This window comes from Hirundo rustica, chromosome 3 (assembly GCF_015227805.2).
Source record: "Hirundo rustica isolate bHirRus1 chromosome 3, bHirRus1.pri.v3, whole genome shotgun sequence".
Classification (NCBI taxonomy): Eukaryota; Metazoa; Chordata; class Aves; order Passeriformes; family Hirundinidae; genus Hirundo; species Hirundo rustica.
The window spans coordinates 98,860,651-98,883,102 of NC_053452.1; the positions used below are offsets into that span (position 1 = coordinate 98,860,651).

The 22,452-nt window shown below is 35.8% G+C and overlaps 1 protein-coding gene across 3 annotated transcripts in view; it reads left to right on the plus strand.

Moving 5' to 3' along the window:
* Positions 1 to 22,452, plus strand: part of TRAPPC12 (trafficking protein particle complex subunit 12) — a 52,461-nt gene that overhangs the window by 10,707 nt on the left and 19,302 nt on the right. For all 3 annotated transcript variants that reach the window (XM_040058078.1, XM_058419658.1, XM_040058079.2), the window contains exons 4-7: positions 1,812 to 1,925; positions 2,709 to 2,847; positions 13,477 to 13,589; positions 20,185 to 20,257. In XM_040058078.1, coding sequence (XP_039914012.1) covers positions 1,812 to 1,925; positions 2,709 to 2,847; positions 13,477 to 13,589; positions 20,185 to 20,257 — 439 coding nt within the window. The remainder of the gene's footprint in view (positions 1 to 1,811; positions 1,926 to 2,708; positions 2,848 to 13,476; positions 13,590 to 20,184; positions 20,258 to 22,452) is intronic.

The window sequence follows — 22,452 nt, forward strand, 5'->3', positions numbered from 1 at the left end:
TGGACTGGTAACTCTTAAGTCGGTACAATATGCCCGAGACAATAATGTGTCCAGTTAATGTCAAATTAATTTGTACTGTCCGCAGCCTTCTATTAAGCTTCCACAGAGAATTATGCTTCATGACCAGCAGGCAGCCCTAATTTTGAAATCATTGCAAATACTGTGTTTCATTTTACATCAAAGACTGTTTTCACAAGAATTGTCAGACTTTCTTCTCTTGGCTGTCTTGTTTGATAAAGTATTTTTTGTCCATGCGTGAAATAGAATTTAAAAGATAGTAGCAACTAAGTAGGTCATAAATGATCCATTATTTTTTTGATCTTAACTCTCATTTTAGAAGAAAAGTTGAGCAGTTTTAGAGTTAGTGTTTGCTCCTCTTCTAAGGATAAAAGGAATTTAGTTTGTCTCTCCAGAAGAGGAATGAATTTCAGGTAATCCATGTCAGTATCTTTCTGCGTTTCTAGGCTGATACAGGTAGATGTTGAAGGATGTTATAATGCATTATCAATTCCTGCTCTTCCATAGGGGTGTAGACGGCTCGGAGTCTGCCATGGTGTTTCATGGACTTGCTGTCAGCCAGCTTTTGCATTTCCAGTGGAACTCAACTTTATCTGGCATTTGACAATCCAAAGGGGAGAGGTGGGGTAGTTAGTGCATGGTGATCTCTGTAGTGGCCTGTTTGCAGCCTGTGTGGCTGCAAAATGGGGCCAGAAAATAGGAGAACTCTTCAGTTGTTACTGTTGGGTTTTCAGTGTGACTGTTTGATGTATCAGCGCATTTTCTAAAACATTGGAGAGAAATTAATAAAATACAAATTCAAGATTGGCATCTGAACTTTGCAAGCCCCAGTATTTTATTCCTCTACATTTCATCCGACAGCATGATTATTTTCCATTACAGTGATATTTTTTTACTTATTAAGAAATTATTTGAAAAAAATATTACTTTCAGGAATGACACATTTACTTTAGAATGACCTGCTGGATACATGTCTCTTTAAAAACTCCTCTGTATGGTAGAAAACAATGATAGCTTAAAACCTGTGAAGCATTAATCTATGTTTTAAGTTTTGCTTTGTTGCATCAGAGTATACAAGGCAGAAATATTATTGGGATATTTCTGTTGAAAAACTGATTAACAATGTGAGAGTACAGTTTGACTTGTCTAACTAGGAATGTTTTTATTCTATGAATAAAAAAATCAATTTAAGAGTATTTTGAAATTAGTCATGCAGTGGAGATTCAGATGTTTATGTTGTATAGGTGAAACAGTTGTTATTGTTCTGAATTTATCATTTATGCATTGTATTCTTCCTTATTCTTTGTTTTTGATTAATAGGAATTTTGTATCCAGGACAGTGCTTAAAGTACTGTACTAGGGGTTATAATCTGAGATACTGAAGTCAGTGAGATAAAAATTGGCATTGAATGCTTTATGACTGTAGAGTTACTTGGATGTTATTGATAATACATGGCCGGAATTTTTTTTCTCCTTTTTTTAGGAGAAAACAAAATTGTGAATATTATAGTATATTCATTTATATAATTAAATATGATATAGCTTTAAGTTTAGAATTCCATATGGTACTGTATATTTTTTTGTTTTAGTGATCTGGTAATATTAATACTTGATTTCCCTTTTTGCCTAATTAGACGTGCAGTTTTGACAAATGACATTCTGCTTCTCACTGGCCAGCTCTCCTGACCTTGCCATTATTACTGATGGGTACATGTCGCTGCTGCAGGCAAAATAAGCAGTTGTGCATTTTAGGGACTTTATGATTTTACTACTTATTCTTTTCTTCTTCCCAGAGCAGTAAAAACTGGAGGGCAGCAGTTGACTTGTGTGGGCGGCTTCTAACTGCGCATGGTCAAGGCTATAAAAAAAGTGGACTACCTGCTAGCCATACAACAGATTCTTTACAGGTATGTTTAAAGGTATGCCCTTGTCACTTTTTTCCAACAATATTCATAGTGGCATTTTTTTTTTAACATGATCAAACTCCTTTTCCTAATTGTAACATAGAAACTGAGTTTATTTAACTATTTTAGCAACTTACCTTTTCTGGTTTTTATGTAAAGTAAGCCTTCATTTAAAACAAACTTAGCTTTTTTTTTTTTTAAACATACAATCCAATCTTAATTATATGTTTTCAAAGGCTTTTATACTAATAAAATAGAATGTTTTCCGGTTTTGAAAGACTCACTCTGCTAAAGTTCATAGAACTATCTAGATTGTGAACTTTATAGCAAGGTTCTACATGTTAGAAATCTTTCATGTTGCTTAGAAGATAAGAATCCAAATTAATAAAATATTTGATAGTAGTGATTATAAAGCTCATGGACTTTTAACAAAGAATTTTAAGAATACCATAAAGTTGGAAAGGCAGTTAAAATACCAGTTTGATAGTCTGTGCATCCTAACTCGTTTCAAGGAAAGATGTTCTAATTTTGAAGCAGGCTAGTTTTTAAACTTAGTACCTTTACAAACAGTTAAACATTGGTCCTCTGAGTTTTAATGATTTGATGAAAAGTACTATATAAAAGAGCAGGTAAATATAAATCCTGATTCTTTTCAGTAACAGGGAAACTCTTTACCCAGCTTTTATCAGAAAAAGTTGAAAAGTTGAAATTGAATTTGATGTGGCTTTTGATTGAAGCTAATAACAGACCTTGTCTTTCCTTTCTTTTGTATGTATTAATTTTTAGCTGTGGTTTGTGAGACTAGCACTGCTGGTAAAACTGAATCTGTTCCAAAGTGCAGAAATGGAGTTTGAACCATTTGGAAATTTAGACCAGCCAGATCTTTATTATGAATATTACCCTAGTGTATACCCTGGACGTAAAGGTAAAACACTTGATTTATTAAATGCTTTTCTTTTTTTCCATTTTTACCAGTCATTAGAAAGTATTGGTTGGATTCAGGGGGGTTTTAAGCCAAAAGCATTGGAGAGCTTTGTATTATGTTGGTTTTGATTTGGTTTTCCCCCCCACAAAAACCTGATTGATTAGTACATTAAAGTATTGCTTGCATTATGGAGGTAGCAATAAGAAGTAACAACAGGTAGAGCAATATAGGTAGGCAGTGGATTTCATGATGCTGCTACAGAGGAATGTTTTTAACAAGTAAAAAAAAAAAAATTAGTTCTGTGATACTGGAATTAAAAACTACCAAACTTAAATAGTTCATTTTACCTGAAAACAGGCTTGAAAGATGATGAGAGAGTTTGTGGAAACATATATAAGCTTTTTCTTCTTCAGTTCATCCAGGGAGTATCACTGTGCTGTTTTTAACACTTGCATGCCCATATGCTACTGCACGTGTTACTTCCTTGTTTCTAGGATTAAAAGAAAAAAACCTTAAATTTAGAACTAAGTTAATAATTCTCCTTAATTGAAACATGGTTAAATGTAATATTATTTGCTAAATAATTGAAAGTAAGTAAAAATCAGGTATTTACTGTGTATCTTACTATTGAAGAGAACAAAACCAACACCAGCTTCAATTCTTTTTAAGCAGTTTGTCTCAAGTTACAAATGCACTACTTCCCACTGCTCCAAATAGCCCATAGGTTAACCACGTAGTTCCACTACTCATGATACTCTAGTTCTCCAGAAGTCTGGGTTTGAAAAATTGCTGTTTTTAAAAGCAGTTTTGCTCTTGTTCAGGCTATTTTGAAATTTTATTTTTTGTGTATCTGTTATTTAGAAAAGAATAACTCTCTGATGCAAGTATGCTCTTGAGTGTTCTTAATGTTTTTTGGCTTTTGTATTTGAACTGCAGTGTGCAATAAAACATTTGTAAGAAGCAGTGGCAGGCAGTGCCACTCTGAAAAATTACAGTCCAGTTTACATGAGATGCTGGTAGCCCTGATGGGGTAACCTAGAAAGACAGAAGATTTTGAGGTTGCTGAGGAAGGGAAGTAGGTGTCAGAAAGTTCATGTTTTTTGCAGATTATTTTGCTTAGTGATACAAAAGATCAGTTGCAGCCCAGCAAGGCCAATGTGGACTGCCTGGAAGAACTCCCTCTGACATTACTCATCGTCCTTCAGGTAATCACAGGCAATCCACTGGGAAGGAACTGTGTTAGTTGGAAGAGTGAAAGAGGTCATCAGGCTGGACAGCTTTTTGGATCTGGGGTTCTTAGGGCAGTTGATGATGCTACATGATGCTACAGCCATAGTAGTCTTCTGCAGGCCTATGTATGTCTCCACATACTTTTCAATATTAAAAGTGAGATAAAATAAAATCCTTGCAGGTCATGTCAGTATTTGAGGCATTTGCATGCTCATGCCACAGATGATGCAGGAAGCAGCACTTCTGGACAGTCTGGCCGTGTGTTGGAACCACCTGTCCTGTGACTGAGCTTTGGATCCTGGAGCAATCACTCAACCACTGTGGCTATTTCATACAAAGGATGTAGGAGAGTACAAGCAGGGGGGTTTTTTGTCTAGCATTAAACTATGCTATGCTGGATTGTGGATAAAGAAATTTAGTATACATGCATTGTTAACCAGCTAATTTAAATAATAAAATACAGATAAATCATTCCTGTATTTTGGTTGAAATATATTAGTATGAATACACAATCCACTGCTATTTGGCACTTATGTGTATCATTTTGCGGTGTAATAAGCATAAAAGAAAGGGATTAATTTGAACATTTTAATTCTGATTCATGGTATGTAAATGGAGTAAGCACTTAAAAGTCAATTTAAGAAGTGAGAATATAGCTATAAATAATGTACCCATTAATTGTAATGCAGATAATATTTTGCATAATTTCTTTGTATTCAAAATGTTTGTAATAAAAAATGTAGTACATTAGGAAGTTTTCTGGGTTTTAGGCATGAAATAAGGAAAGTTTGAAACTTACTGAGAATAGCCCTTCATCCATTAATCTCTGAGAAATCTGTCTCTAAGAATTTAAGTTACAAGTAACTGTATGAAAAGTAAAGGATACTTTTCCATTAATTTAACTTAACATGGCCAACATAGTCCTCTTAATTTCCCTCTGAAACTCACCTAAAGCTGTTTCCCTTTCGGCAGTGCTGCTAATCTCCATTCCCTCCTCGTATTTTGTATGGCATTTGAAGCCATGATATACATTATTGTTGTCTTTATTATGGCTGTAAGATCTAATCCTTTTGGAGTCTTCCTTTTCTGGTTTCTGTGGGCTCTTTGTTCAGCCATCTGCTTTGCCTGTAGGAGTGCAGCCTCTCAGGATACAGATTCTGCTGGGATCCTTGTGTTGGCCAGTGGGGTTGGTTAAGGCACTCATAGATCATTCCTGATTGATAAGGAGCAGAGAAAACTGTTTTCATTTTCTAGTAAAACCTAAAATTCTAGTTATAAATTTAGAGGTATATTTCTTTTAAATTCATCTGTGTAAAGAAGCCAAAAAGTCCTATTTTTGCATATAATTTTTTCTTTCATAACAGGTAGGTCCTTAGGTCAGGAACCCTGTTTCAGATTGCTTCCTGCACATCTTCATTGTACTGTGTGGGGTATATAAGGCTGAAGTTTTTGTCATCATTCTTATGACAGATGGATTTCAGGATTTTTTTTTTTAAAGGTTTTAACTTTATATTTCACAGTCTGACCCACTTCTATCCATACCATTTGTGTCTGTGCTCCTTGTGATGTATAATAAACTCTCATATGATAGCCTGCCTAACCTGAGGCAGTCTTTCTATCTACTGATAGAAATGCCTAAGTGTTTCTGAACCTGTGAGAGCTAACAATTAAAATGGAACATGAAAATGCTATTTCATTCTTTTATGAGGTAATTTGGTCTTGTTTCTGGTTAATAGAGCAGTAAGTTCCAGAAAAGTTAATGCTACCAAAATCAGTCTTCTAAAGATGCAAAACTTTTGAATAATGGGAAAAAAATAAGCTATGCATAAGTAAAAATTAAACTTCTGTTCCCCGGACCAGAAGCTTATGTAACATGGGGTCGGGTTTCTTTCCCTTTCTCCTTTTCATTTTCCTTGTGATGATGGAGCATCATCTGTATTCCTCTAAATGAAATCATTGGATGGGAAGGGCCTAAATAAGGAACATGGCATTAAATATCTAGTTTTATGTGTTCTAGAAACTTACTTCATAATGTATTCCTTCTGTTGAGCTCTGGTATCAATACCAACACAAGGTTTTTAAAAATCTGGCAGTGTTGGGACTAGGTATACAATAGTGTGTCCTGCAGTAGGATGGCACTTCTGGATGGATAGTGATAGTTGAAAAAAATAACATAAATAATATATATATTATTTATATAAATATATATATAAAATAGGATGTCTAGATATTGCAACTGCTTTAGCATTTTTTACTAGTGATGCTTTTATGACATTACGAATACCCACTGTATTTAGATTTTTTGTCAAATATATGAAAAAATTGATAGAAAAAAATTAGTGTGAGATTTCATTTTTAATGTGTCTTTAGTTACTCAAGCAGTAGTCTTAATTTGTTTTTTATTCAGTTTTGAAATTCCAGTCGTTCCATTGAAATCATGCATGGTCTAGAACTGTCACTAACCCATGTTGTTAACAAGTTTTCAGTGCTGATGTCTAAGGTAAACTGTAATAATTGTTACTACATTTTGTAAGCATATAAAATAGCAAAATTTGTGATGAGAAACTCGTTTTATGTCTTTTGATACAGAGATACTGTGTTAGCTATGAAAACACCCAAAGTATTTCTCTAATACCCACAAAAGACATTTTACAGCCGTCTGGACTGTGTGTAGTGCAGAGGACTAAGTACAATTGCAAGGTCTGCCTGAAGCTTGGTCCTGTTTCTGAATATCAGCCCATGCCATAAGTAAGGACATATTTGGATTGGGGAAATGGTCTCCTTTATGTGATGCCTTTACAGTGGTGTTTGGCCACTTTGAGTTTACTGTCTTACTTTCTTTTCCTCTTCTACTTGTCTACACTAGTAGGAGGCAAGCTGGTTGAAGCCTCCCTTGTTCTAATTTATGGGGTCTGGTGATGCTATAAATCATCCTTTTTTTCACCCTCATCAAATTTTGTTAGTGGGATAACTGTGACAGAATGTGAAGTGGTGTGGTGAAGAAAGATTAATAATAAAAGGATGTGGTAGGTAGAGAAACAAAAGGAAGTAATCAATGTAAAAGCAAAGATAAGAGAAGAAATGCACAGGGTAAAGAAATTATGTCTTAGAGAATGTGGCTCTGTTAATAAATTTTGCAGGAAAGCAGAAAAAAAATACTCCATTGTTAGATGTGGTACTGTTTTTTTTCCCATGTGTTACCACAAATACTGCCTGAAGTTAACACTCCCGTGTCAGACTGATTCAGTCTTGGCAGTTGCTCAGGAGAGTTCTTCATTCAAGCTCATGTTGGCAATAAAAAACATACTAAAACCCCTAGTGGAACTGGTTACCCATTATTTTGTTTTCCTGATTGTGTACCTCTCTACTGCCTCTTTAAACTCACTGTTCTGTTGCTTCAGAGCTACTGTCTACCTGTAAAACCAGCTAATACATCTTGAATAGATACCACTCAAATGTTGTGGTTCCAGTTGGTTATTCAGGCTGCTCAGACATGCAAATGGAATTTTTTCTGAAATTACACAATATTTTAGTTAAGAAATGTATGTATAATCTAAGGGGGTGGAGTACTGCTAAAATACTTAATTGTGCATTCTTTCCCAAGGCAACATAGTCTCATTGTAGACAGTGCCAGCTTTACACTGGATTTCTTAATACTATGAGCAAGTAACTAATTTTTAAATTCTGCCTCATTACAGTTATCTGTAGTGTAAGATATAGGAGGATCTCTTTGCTGCAGGGCAATTTTTGTAGAGTTTGCCTGCATTCTTTCTGTTATGTTTTCCCTTCTTCAATGCAAGTAACTCCAAATTACTGAAAAAATATTTTTGAAACATTTTAAAACCAGATAGTGATTGAGAGTTTCTGTTCTTAGGTCATGTGCAGTTGAATTGTGAAGTTTATGCAAGCATGTAATTTCACATGAAATTTTCAAAACATTTTCTGTAAGTGGTTACAAACATTTAGGTTCCTATCTCCAGTCTCTCTGGATTGAAGGCAATAAACAAAAACTTGGAAACTAGTCTGTTGAACTGGGATTTTTAAGTATACTTTTAATTTCTAGTCAGTGAAGCTAGGATTTGAAGCTCACTACATTATCCCTCTTAAAAAGCCTATAAATTATATGAGTACACTGTTGGTAAAAGTATGTTGGTGTATATAAAGGTGAACATATACATCTCTCTATGTATAATGTATGTGTAAAGCAGAATATTTTTTGGAAACTCAGGTTTGTGTACTTCTGGTTTACCCAGTGAAGGAAGGAATTGTTTCTTTTGTTTTGGTTTGGGTTTTTTTTACTGTTGTAAGATCCTACTTTATTCTTTCAGTAATTGATAATCTGTTCTTCTGTTGCTCTTTGGCGTTTAAGATGTGTTGAACAAGCTGTAGAAGGCAGATCAGGAAGCATTTCTGGTTACTGGTTTGCAGCAAGAAAATTCAAGGATAAAATAGCTGGTCATTGGAATATTCTGCTCCAAAAGGGCTGCAGATGAGGGTTGCCGTTTGAATTTGATTGACATGAGGTGATATTTATGTTTTGACAGTTATGAAAATGTGCAGCTGTTCATAAAGAAACAGAAATTGAAATCTGTGGTCTTAGAAAATTATACCTGATCTTGCTCTTTATTCCATCTATTCCCATGCTTTCAGTGTATTGATTTTCCTTTCAGCAGACCTTCTTTTCCTTTTTAGTTTTGCCTTTTGTGTGCCGATAATACAGATATATACGTACAAATGAGATTAATTCATGTGAAGGTGACAATCAAACATCGCATTCTTTGAAAAAAGATCTCCAGTGTATTTAAAAGTGATTGCTAAGAAAATTGTCTTAAAATTAAACCATTTTCCATTATAAATTTTTAATATATTATTATGAAACCCCTAAAGAGGAGCAGCAGAGGTCAGTTGTAAAACATCAAGCTAGAATAAGACCTGTTTAACGTAAACATAAAATTTCAATATATAGCAGTAAGGGTATTGCATTTTGTGGAAATGACCTAGTTGTAACTGGCGTAGTTTTACTGTGTAAGAGGACATTAGTGTTGAAATCCAAAGTATGAAGTAGAGAGTAAAATCCATTCTCCTATGCTCTTAACTAAACATTTTAATTGCAGGATATGCTGTTTGTCTTGAATGCTTCCTTGACATGTTGCCCTGTTAAATTCAGTACTGAGTGAAACATAATAGAGTACATGGGTTTAATTCCCAGTAGTTTTGCAAAAGACAATCTGTGATAAATTCAGTGTTTATATAAATTTTTCTTGTCCCTATTGGGATACCACAGGAATAGATATGTATACCTGCTTACTATAGAAACCTGTTTCAAAGAAATATCTTTTCCTGCATACTCTAAGTGGCCTAAAAGTGAGTAGGTGAAATTTTTCAGGCAAGATAATTCTTAGTCTAACAAGCATATGTATTATTTCGCTTACACCTGAATGTTAATACAGTCAATTGTACTTCCTTGTGGTTTTGTTGTTGTTGTTTTGGTTTGGTTTGGGGTTTTGTTTGTTTGTTTGTTTGTTTTCTTTGGTTTTTTTTTCTCTTTTCCAGTATAAGTGTGTTCATTGATGGAAGTATAGTTTTTTTTCCCCCCTGCTAGTCTTTTTTTTTTTCAGTAAATATTGTTCTCCAAATTCTACAACCTGCCTTTCAGACCTTCCTAATAATATTGAGTCATTGACAGACGTCATTTACTTCTTCCCAATAGTTTCCTTGTTAAACTAGACAATGTAAAAATGAAAATCTCAGTGTTTTCTGAAAATCTCTTTTGCCTTTTTAAAGTCTCACCTCATCAGTTCCAACACAGTTGTTAATCAGTTACAGAATTACATTGGTGAACAGATCTCTTCACTTGCATTTTATATTACTGACATCTATTTCTTTTTGAGAAGTGTATATAAATTGTATTAGCACCTTGTATAAGTAGCAATCATTGAAAACTTTACCAAATCTAAGTAAATATATGGCCTTTTTTTTACCAAAAAAATCAGTCTATTACTGTAGAAACTGAATTAGCTACATTACCCACACCTCATATAATTTAACTAAAAAGAAGTTTACTTATAGACAGGAACATATCTGTCAAAATTCACTTAACCTAATATCTCAAGAGTTTATTATTTATAAGCAGTGTATTTGAGGTCTGTATTTGGCTTGAATAAGTGCTGCAGGTTTTTTATGAGCAATTTGCTCATCTGATTTGACCTGAAATTACACATTGCTGTTTACGCGGACTGGTAAGAAAGCCTTGCCAGTAGTAAAAGGGCATTTTTTTCTCTTCTCCTTTCTGCAGTTGTCACATCTGCATGAGAGCATGTGTACAGTTTTGTGCTTTCTCAAAAAAAAAAGGATTACAAGGAAACTGAGGAAGAGGGCAGAAAGAGCTAGTGTTTCTGATATTTTAATTAAAGTTAGTAGCTTACTTAATAAACAATAAGCAACGGACATTGGTTTGATGGATTTGCTGGATGTTTACAGTAAAATTTATTCTGTTTATGTCCTGAGTTTCAAAAAGAAAGAGAAAAAACAGATGCTACAGTTTTAGATCCTCTTGTGAGAAATTGTAATACAAATTCTCATTTGAAAATTCTTTATAGTAACTAGCCTTACACCCTGAGCCAGCTTTCTTCTGGTTTTGTTTGAGAGATCTGTCACCACTCTTATGTACTACTGAAGGTCATGCTAGAATGTTTTTTGGTCACAAGCTATGAAAAAAATACTCAGTGGTTGAGAAATAATACATCCATACAATATATTTTGCAGTAGTATAGTTCTGAATGCATGCTACAACTGAGGATTTAGTTGTAATGGGAAATAAATCAGATTCTTGTGGAGTCTAAGTTGACCTGGAGTCACATTCATCATTCTGATATTCTCTGACCCCACTTCTGATGATGGAGATGGGTAGTGGGTTATTCTTTCCTGTCTCAAGGATTGTAGTAGAGTGGTTTCAATCAGCAATATATAAGATCAATACTTCACAAAATACAGAATTCCAAAAACCTGTATCACAAAATATTATGTAAATTTCATAAAAAATAGATTGTGTGAGATGTTTCATCTGTGCTTCATTAAATACCTGTCTATTTGTATGTTGAGTTCTGGTACTAATTCAAGTTTTCTGTGTGAGTGTTTATTGAATTGACCTTTTGTTGCATTTTACAAGAGGATGTAAACATACAAACTTGTGCAGAGTTGACAATGCTGCAACACACTCATTAACCAAAATGTTGCTAAACCTTTAGCTTCTTTCAATTTTTTACAAAATTTCTCCCCCCTTTTTTACCTTTGCCTCAGAAATCCCATTGAGTGCAGCAGAAGATGCATCATCAATAAATTAAGACTACCTTCTCCAAAGGAGCAGTACCAAACTAGCTGTTTTTAGGCACTGCTTTTTTTTTGACAGGATTACTGTTGAATTGTGGAGTTATTAAAACTTGGTCATCGGAGGGGGGTAGAGATAGAACCTGCTGGAGTTCAGATTTGCTTCCATAGGTTTGCAGTGCAGTTTCTACATGTCTGCAAAGCGATTTTTCTCTGATATTTTGGCGCAGAATTTACTCTTAAATTATTTTCAGCTTACTTTTTGTTGTTCACTGCCTACACTGACTGTGTATCTTCTGTCATGCTAGGCACTATTAGAATGCATACGTAAAATATTTCACATCTTTTGTGACTGGTTGAATCAACATCTATGTGTCTCTTAATAGAACTTCAAAGGCAGTTTTATTTTCTTAATATATTTTCCACATACGATGATACATGAAACTCACGTATGCATCCATTACAGGAGCACAGCAGTCAGGGAAGCCATCGGGAATAGTTAGAAAAGAAATTTATGTAGATGTAAGTGGCTTACTGTGAAGGTCATAATTAGTGAGTTTGTGATTAAAATTTTGTCAACCTTTAAAAAAAGTCTAGAGGCAGTGACTCATTTTGTATAGCATTTACCTCTTTGACATAAACCTGTTAAGAACAGGTGCAAAAATCTATTTAGAAAGCTCCTGAGTCCTGTTTTTGAGAAAAAGATGAGGCAAGAGGTAACTTGAGAGAGAAATCCCCTTAGAATATGTGTATAGCAAATGTACATATTAAAATATTAGAAATGTGGTGATGCCTTGGAGTGGCTACCTAAAACAGAGGCTAGATAAGATGAAAAGAATAAAAGGGGATGTTTATTGAAGGCCTTCTCAACAGGTACATCTTGGGCAGTCAGAGGCCTCTGACTACGCCCAAGATGGACAATGGTCACGAATTTTTCACGCAATTCTAAGTTTGGTTCATTTACGTATTGGGGGTTAATCCTCCAATTACAGCTTCAGGTAATGAAGTAATTTACTCCAAGTTTGCCACCCCCCCCCCCCCCCCCCCAGTTCACTGTTTACATCTCTCAGCACCTGAGACAATAGGGTGTCCTTGAGTTTCAGGCCTAGAGAGGAATTGTTTTGTCTGAATAAAATGGGCGAACAGTAGCTGACAGGCTATGGAGTTTTAGAGTTATACACTAAACAGTACAGGATCTGAAAAATATAAAAGCCAAATCCTAAGGCATCCGTGGCATGGTATTTTGCAAGGCCTGTATCCCCATTATGCCATTTGGTTTCAATAGTGGTGTTTAGTTCATGTTCAGTATTGTTGTCTGTGTATCAGGATTATGCAGTTACCTGAAAGCAAGCTGTTGCACACATCAGGGTTCAGGTACACTCCTGAAACTGCCTGTGAAGTCAGCTAGGATGCCCATAAATGTAGACAATGAGGTCTTTGGCAGCACTAATACTAATAGTATAACAACAATAATAACAAAAACAGTAGTAGTAATAGTAGTAAACTAGTATTAATTTATTTTTTCTCCCCAAATATTGCTTAAAATCCCCTATTTGATGTTTTGAAAGAACCAGAAGTTACACAAAAATATGCCAAGAGATTTTGCATGCCCTGGTTATGTCTCTTTCACAAGCATAATTTCATCTTATTTTTTCTACATTGGTTGTAAAATATACATAGTTATTAAATGGTAGTAGTAATGTAGCTGGAACTTGAGTAAACTTAATTTTTTTAATCCTTCAGTTTAATTAGTTTGAAGAAATCTTCAATGAAACATTGTACTTCCCAGTATGGCTTGTTTTTGAAAGTTTGAGTTAGGTGCACCTTCTTACCTTCTTGATTATTGTTTATTTGTGTTTGCGTATTTAAAATGTTATAAACACATCACATGATATAGCTGAGAAGTTTCCTATTTTCTCATCTTTCACATTTTTCATCAGGAGAAGAGAAAGATATCAAAGCAAAATGGACTTCGTGATATAAACACTAGTGAGAAACACCTTTTTGAATGTAGGAAAATAACAAACTGATCATTATAGCAAACTTACTCAAGAAAAGTAATTGTATTTCTAGGTTCCATGGTTCCTTTCTCCATGCGTATTTTGCATGCTGAACTTCCTCAGTACCTGGGAAATCCTCAGGAATCACTTGACAGACTGCATAGTATGAAGAGAATCTGCGCCAAGGTAACAGCATCTCTAGGCACTAACATTTCTTAACGTTTAAGAAATAAATTTTATTGTCCTTTTAAAGAACATTAAGTTTCAATTATGACATTTTTTACACCATCTTGATGCAAATAAGAATTTTGCTATTAAAAGTAATGAAGTACCTCTTCCATTTTAACAGAGTTGCTTCTCTTGTCTGTGGTAGCTCTCGCTCAGTTGAGTAGAACAGAAGACAGCTTTCATGCTTTCACCAGACAAGATGTGTAGCACAGTAAGCAGAGAGATTTCACTCCTTCACTCAGCTGTGTCCAGCTTGCTGAAAACAGTTGTTAATGACCTTGATCCTTCAGAAATAGTCAAAATAACTGGTTTTAGAAACAACAGTAATTTAGGAATATAAATACAACCTGCTACAAGTTTGGTTGGCGTTTTGTTTTGTCAAATGTTATAATATAAAATTATGGCATAAATGATAACATGGGATTTGTCGGTGGTGAAATTGGAGTCATGGTGTTGTGAGCACTTTATCCACTAAAACTAGCAACCCTGAACCATAAGCATTCATTCTTAAATGTTTGTTCACAGAAATCTTTCCCAAGTAGTCTAATGCAGCAGTGACCATGGATTTTACAATGTGATAAACTGTAGAAGAAATGTATCATTACTGCTTTATCTATGACACTTGAAAGTTAAAAACTGTACATAAGATAAACACATGTGATTGCTTTTCATTTTCGTATTCCTTGCAAGTTTCCTATATTTACTTCTTAAAATAACTTGGATAAGGGAAGTGGAGGGATTTGATAATTGCCAGTTGTGTAGCTGTAATGGCATTAGGTGTATGAAATCAGTTTTCTTTTAACATAGTAATGTGTAGGAGAACCAAATGTTTACAGTAAAAAGCCCAATTCTTTATATTATGAGGAGAGAAAATGAATGGTTTAGGTAACAAGAGATAAAAGTGGCATTTTTTATAAAGTTGGAAAGAATCGATATGGAAACCCTTGAGAGATATATCTAATTTGGCCAAGAAGTGGTACTTCTTAGCACTTGACAACTGCTGTTACCTCATATCTAGTACCACTGGCCAGCTATTCTCTCCAGCCTTCTTCATAAAGAGTCCTCAATTTGAAGTAATTCTGTTCTTCTAGGAAATGCTATACACCTCTATTGCAGGATTTCATGGTGCTTCTACTAACATTTGCCTGTCCCAGTCTGCAGCAGATTGGCTGTTTCACATCTTGGGTTTATGCAATCTGGTATTGAGTGTTGCATTGTCTGCCCTCAGTCATGAAGCTGCCACTAGGTTCCAAAACTAAACTGGTTTCTAAGTTCCTTAATCTTGTAACGAAGAGAGAAAACCAACTGTGAAAGAGAGAGCTACTGCTGAGCAGGGCATCCATCAGCTGTCTGGCAGACTTGATGGAAATGGCCATATCTCAGTTACAGTGTGATCAGCCATGATTCTCTGCCGGTTAAAGGTTGCTGGTCAATAGAGGAATGAAATAAAAGGAAATTAACTCCATCCCCCCACACACACTCCTTTACAAGACCTTCAAGTCATCTACAGCCTTGAGGTGGATCTGCCTCTGATGTTTCCCTACAAGTGCATATCTTAGAGCATATCAAGTGTACCAAGGAAGCTTTTAAGCTATAATACGAGATTTTGTTGGAACATGAACTAGGCTGATTATTTGTATAAATAAGGGAATATGGTGGAGAAGATGAAATAGAAATAAAGGAGAGTTACAAATTAATATTTGTATAATATATTGTATACATATATGTATAATATTTATACATATTTCCCTGCCCACTAAGTTCTTGAAGAACAGGTCTCTTTCTCATGTTCTCAGTCTATCAATTGCTAGTGACCTGCGTCACTGCGAGTTCTGTGTTATCCATTTACACCTTTGGAGAAAGTTGATTTAAAGCTGGCTCTACATCTTCCATGAGCTCTTCTGAGGGGTTTCTTGTTCTCTGCACTTGGCATTGGTTCAGGGATTGTCACCTCTTTGCCTCTGCCTTCCTGTGTCTGAGTTTGCAAGATTTCCCCTGTAGTAGTGTGTTCAGTTGCAGCAAGAAGGACAACAATATCCCTTTGCTCCTGACATCTTCCTCTAGAGCCAAGATACAGTAGCTAGGACAAGCTATTGTCTGTGCTGATGGATGCCTCTTTTTAAAGTAAGGTAGACAGATAACTAGTAACAAATAAAACATTCTTCTTGGAAATATTTCTGATCAGTTATTCTAGATACTTCATGGCAGGTTACTTCATTTATTTGCATTTATTTAAATACCTTAATTTTTGGAGCAATTCAAGGACAACTGTAGAAAAAAGAGTGTGAAAAAGGACACTTTGTAAAGGTATCTGTGTTTTCAAAAGGCAGTTGTGAATTGGTGGTAATTTAACCATTTGAAGTCAGTGCTGGTTATAAAAAACATACATGTTTTGATTTTTGTATAAAATGCTGTTTGTCTAAACAATCTCAATCTCAACTGGAATGTTCAAGAATATGGTTCTAATACTTAGAAAAACCCATGGCATAACCAAGAAAATAACATAAAGGATTTACACTTACTAGTCTTAATATTTGTATGTGACACTTGGGAACCGTTTGGGTTATAACAGAATTAATTGGGGAGCTTTCAATCAAAAGCCTCTAGTGTTTTACCTCCCTGTTTTAAAAAGTAGAAAAATAATCTTTGGTCATCCATATTTACAGAAGGGCATACGAATCATCATTATGTAAATTAGATGATCTTGGAGTCATAAAAGCTAGAAGAAAGAAAAGACCTATTAGCTCACCTAGTCTGTCTCTCTGCAATGCAGTGGTGTTTTGTAGGTTTTAATGAGCCAGCCTATGGTGCTGAGGCCACATCTGAGCCCTGGGAGGTTATTCCAGGCTAATGGTAGTGCATTCTGATCATAAGAAAATTTGTCTTTCTATTTCATTTTTCTTCCTTAATGTAACGGTGAGGTTTTTTTCCTATCCAATACTTGCTTTTAATCTTCTAAATTCTTTATTGCTTTTTGTTGTATATATTCTACAGACACTTGTCAACTTTAGATTAACCATTCCACTTAAAGATAGAACTGTATTTATTTTGGTTACTTGCTCTTTACAGCCTCCATCTATTCACATACCTCTGGCACCTGAAGCAGTTTGGGTGCAAAAATGTTAAGTTTTCCTGAATATATGTTTCCATATATATTTTTTCCTGCGATAATGGTTTTACCTTTTCCAGTATTCCTGCAAGTGTGTAATCAAGATCTGGTTAGATATTTTGCATCTTTTTCTATATGAACAACTTTTGGGAAAGAAATTGTCTGTAGTGCCACATGGCTATTATAGCCTGGGAGAGGAATCCAGTGAAATTGTTGCTGTCTGGTGTTACTGCTGGTCTTCCCAATATGAACTGCTTCAATGAGTTATTGCACCTCTAAGTCTGCCTTGAAATGAATGGTCTTTGAACAACCAGGCAGTAAGAGTAACAACAGTAACTTAAATCACAAAAGAATTTGTTCTTTTCAAGTATTCATTTAAAAACATAAGCATGATCGCTTTAGTGCTAATAATGCTGAAGATATGCTAAAAAATGCTTAGCTGGAGACCAAAATGTGAAAAGGACAACTGTTAGGCTAAATCTAAACTCCTCTTGTTTGTACAAACGTATGCTTCCCTAGATGTTTGAGGGAGAGCTGCTGGAAATTTACACATTTCATAGTATGATTTATTTCACTTTTAAACCCTAGGCTCTCATCTGCCAGAGCCACATTGGGCTGTTTTACCAGGTGGGTGGAGCAGCAGCAAGTGGGTTAACAGTCTTGCCTCCTAAAAAGGCCTCTGCAGGTGTTAACCTTTGCAAAACTTGTCAAAAATACTTTGTGCCATTTGCCCATCAGCCACAACTTCTGTAGGTCCACCACTCCTTCATGAGTAGTTATGTTCCTCCCTGACCCTTTCATACACACTCTTCCGTATCTCTTGGCCTTCTGTTTTACTTCCAAACTGGTTAACTTTTCAGTCTCTTTGAACTTTTCATCTCTTAGGTTTGAATACTGTAAGCTTCTAGTTGCTAAGGTGACATAAGTTTTCTGGTTTTCATTTGTTACTTCAGTCTAGAGGATATTTGTCTTGACACCTTGTTGGTTAAGTTCATAGAAACTAGGATGACACTGTACCAGTCAGATTACCCAAAAAGCCACAGTTCCAGAAGCACCAAAAAAGGTTGAATAGTGGTATGCACATATTAGTAATTCTGGCATACAGGTAATAGATAGGGAATGAAACAGAAGACTCAGTGAAGTGATACTAGCCAGTGAAACTAATGTGTGCATAACAGTAAATGTTCAAAACAAGAAAAAGCACAGGTCGTATGTAAAACTGATGAATTAAATGGTAGAAGTGTTCAGTCATATTTTCCTTCATAGTAGGAACATGGGTGGTTAAAGCTATGTCATGTGATATAGAATAAGCAGTTCACCACCTAAATATTTCATATTGACTAAAGGCAATAACTTAGACTGAGAAACTGTCAGAATCATTAATGTTACAATTAAACAATTCTTGGACAATGGGGAAATGCCCAAATACTGGAAAACTGCAGGTGATGTTTTTGTATTTAAGGGCAAAAGAGAGATAAACCTAGGGAATAAAACAATTAGCCTCAAATTATCACTGAGCTCTGTTTTAATGATGTTGAGCTTGAGGTCATGGCTAGAGATCCCCAAGTTATGTTACAGAATGGTTAATGTAATACTCTAATTGTATGCTAATACCTAATTCTTCCTTTTTTGATTATGTTAGTGAGAATATTTTCAGAGAAATCCATTGTCTTTTTAAACAAGACAGCATGTTGCCTTGGTGAAGGCCCCTTGTTGTGTTTATACCATTTCAAGGGTAGAACTTTGGGCCTTACTGAATCTGAGAGGAAATTACTTGGTATTTTGTAGGGGAAGAGAAAGATCAGGGTTTTTAGACCACAGAAAGCAGATTATAGAGTGGTTTGGATTTGTGGGAGAGAAGAATGTTGTTTTTTTTCCTGACAAGGTGTCTTATTATACACTAGGCATTTAACACTGGGAGGTGGCATTTTGGTTTCTAAGTGCTTCCTAGGTGGCTGCACTGCTTTTGAAAGTGGGACTGAGAGTCAGTCTTGCAGGCATGCCACTGCCCGCTCATAAATTGCCCCCTGTCAGCTAAGCTGCAGTGTCTACTGGTGTATGCTCATAGCCTCTCAAAAGCTGAGGTAAGGCAGCTCAGTCTAACCCTCTGACCAAAGTTTACAGTAAACCATATTACCTTGTATTTGTCATAGTCTAACAATTCTTATGAGGAAAATTAGCCTGGCTCAGCTGGCAGGTGGTAAATGTTCTACATTCATTGTATATCTCTCCTTGCTCTTAAGTTCTTTGTAGCTGAATTTATGAAGTGAACTTCAAAACTTCACTCTGGTCTGTGAAAAGGGCTTGATATCTCACAGAGCAATTTCTTCTAGCTTAATATGTCTGAAATTGGTGGCATGAGATGATTTTCTGGAGGTGCAGATTATCTTGATTGGCTGTAGAAAACACCAACACACTTTCCAAGGCCAGATTAATTCTACCTGTGTTCTTTTTCAAGGACTTCCTGTGTTGATTTGAAGTGTTCCTTTGTGAAACACTGAGCAGAATTGGAATACTTAGTTGGTCTAGGAAAAGACAATTACTTCTTATACTGCCAGAAACTGAAAGCTCTTCATTTGGATGTGTGCTCAGTCCCCAGAAGAGGAAGTGCCTTGTATTTCCTTCTCTGGGTAACCACAATGAGCCGCAATCAGAGTGGCTGATTAAACAGCAAGTGGCCCTAATAGTTTTTTGAAGGAAATCTCAGGCATCATGTGTAACCAAAGTTACGCATCTGTAACAGGAAAAACGGGGTCATCTGTGGGATTCGGAAAATGAATTTGGAGAATTGTAATGGAATTAGGAAAAGGAAAATTACCTTGTGTTTCAAATGGAGCCTTGCATGCATATTTTAAAAGTGCTTTGGACACAAGCCTCATTAAGTACGCATTTCCATTCTTCTAATAAAACAACAAATGTTTCATTCGCTCAACAATTTATATGATTTAAAATCTATGATACATTAAAAAAAGCAATAAATCCCGAAGTTTGAAAAGGAAATTGCAGTAACAACTAAGAGGAGTACTTCATTAAAGACAAAAACATGGAACTAAAGAAACTAAAGGCCACACTTAAGGTGAAGAATTCAGGAGGCCTTCTCTGAAAAAAATCAGTTTTGACTTCCATTATGGTCATTAATGTTCATTCTCTGGTAGAGCGTATTTCCTGTTTTACTTAACAAAGTATGTATGACCCTAGAGTGTGCTCACATTTAATGTTCTGTAAGTATCATAAACTCAGCTCTAACATCCTTCTACAGTACAATGACTTTCTTACTTTGTGCAATCGATCTAGCTATGGTAATAACCAGTAATTTTGAACTGTACCTAGGTGATCATTCCTGCATGAATTGGCTTACACATAGACTGTCCATTGTAGATAATTTGTATTAAATATATAGTGCTGTTTAAACTCATGTTGGTTACTTTAAAAAAATTACTACAGATACTAGAAAATTTGGAACAAGGCTTAGCTGAAGATGGAAGTATGACTAACATTACACAGGAGAACAGACAAGGTAAGTATCCTTTAAACATTTTTTTCACAGACAGTGTATTTTTATTGCTTGCCTAAGTGTGCCAGTTGTTTTCACAAGACTGCCCCAGATGGTTAAAACTGTAGTTTTGTAATCTTATAGCCTGCTCAGCCTCTGAAATTATACACCTTGTACTACTTTTTGCTGGAATTAATTTCACAGTTTTGCCCTTGATCAAACTCATGCAATAAATCAGTTATTTTTTTTACTTAGGAGAAACAACATGGCTGTTATCCTTTTGTGGTGAATATATAAGTGTATTGCTATTGCAGCTAGACGGGTGTTACATCTTTAGCCTTAGCTGAGTGAATTCTCTCAAACCTCATGTCTGCCATCCACTCAGTTTTTTCAGATTGAACTACCACCGTACAGTGGCTACTCTGTCTTAGGGTGCTGCTGCACAGATGGCTGAGTCTCACTGTACCTGCATGGTACTTAGACTCCTGAAATACCTAAGGCACTCTTTAGAATAATATTTAGATTACATCATCATTTTCATTATTTTATGTCCAGTTATGTTTCCTCCTGTTCCTTCTGTCTTAATGATATTGCTTCAATAGTATAGGGCAAATTACTGCACAAAAAAGAGTGATCGGGACAAGCTTTTTTTTTGCCCCTAACAGAATTTATACTAATGAGGTCATTTGAGTATTACTGAAAATTAAACAAGAGGAGACATTTTATGCATTGCTATGGATTGTATGGACCCCTTATGATGCTTAGCAAGTTCAAAACACACACCAAGAAAACAAACTTTCACCTTTAGCTAACAGTCTAAGGAATGTTACCAAGTTCTTTCTAGGAGACCATTCACACAGCCTGTGGAGAGTAAAAGTCTGGCTCTGAGATAGAGGAGGCTGGATAGAGTTAATAACAGAAAAAAATTATAAATAATTCCTTAAAACCGTGTCTGTATGGAAGGGTGCAGACCTGTCTGAATTATTTTTCTACCTGGTCTTCAGTTTGACTGGATGTAAAAGTTGCTGTAGTGTGTCACTGTAACTGACATGATACACGTTTGAATGCGTCCTAAAAACGTGAACACATGTGAACAGCATATATTATAAAGGTATTTGCACATAGAGTCAAATGAATACATTTACTGCTCTTCTCAAAAGGTTTAGGGAGAAGGGAAATAATCTTACATTGAAATTAGACACAACACTTCATGAGTTTCTGCTCTTTTCTCTTGTATCTGATATTCTTTCTGCCTCTGTTCTCCTGCTTATTTTCCCTGTTAGCACTTTCTGCCAGAATTTTCATCCTTATCTCCACATCTTTTGTTTTTTACAACTATAAAACCAAGGTGTTGATCTCCCTTTAAGGCACAAGGACTTTTTCTTAGCTGTATTTAATCCTGTGTCCTGCAGTCCGCCTTACTCATGAGTTACTGGCTCCTTGCTTTTCCTCTCTGATTCTGCTTCAGAGCTCAGATGGGCTTAGGAGGAGGCATAGTTAAAAAAGCAGCAGCTAGTAGTTACCAAGGGATATGGCTGCAGAAGATTTGGAGTGGTCTTTACATGTCTACTGTGCAGCTGCCTCTAGGTTTAAGACTGTGAAAAAGCCCACAGGACCTTTGCAGAGACTGTTGACTGCTGTTGTCTGTGGAGGTCAGCCAGGTCTGCTCCCTCTCTGCTTCATCTCTGCGTTTGGAGCTCCAGGAGGCTTAATAATGGGTTTGCTTTTTTTCATCTGAGACTTGCTGAAGCAAACCTTATTAACTTTATGTGAAGACAACCCTAATTCATTATGGGGATTATGCTTAGCATGTAATTTCCATGCTGCTGAGGTAAGAAGATGCAATGCCAGTCAACTTACCATGTTGATTACCAGACGTCTCTATCCTATAACAGAACGCCTCGTTTGCCAGTTTTTCAGCAGGTAGAGAGATTCAGCATTGCGCTACTTGCCTGGTAGTGCATTCTGTAAGATGCCGATTTTGTAACTTCACCGTGCCTACTGAAATGAGTGGCAGTGTGGAGTGCAGAGGCCTTGATAAAAACAAGGAAAAGCAAATGCTTAGAGTGGAAGCATGGCTGCATGGACCTGCAGAGAGTCTTTCAAGCATCTCAGTAAAACACAGTGATCTGCTGTTGGGTTTTGGTTTTGTTCGCTGCGTTGCAGGTTTTTTCTTTTTTTAACCCCTTTCTGCCAGTCATAAGAATCCTCTTCCCACA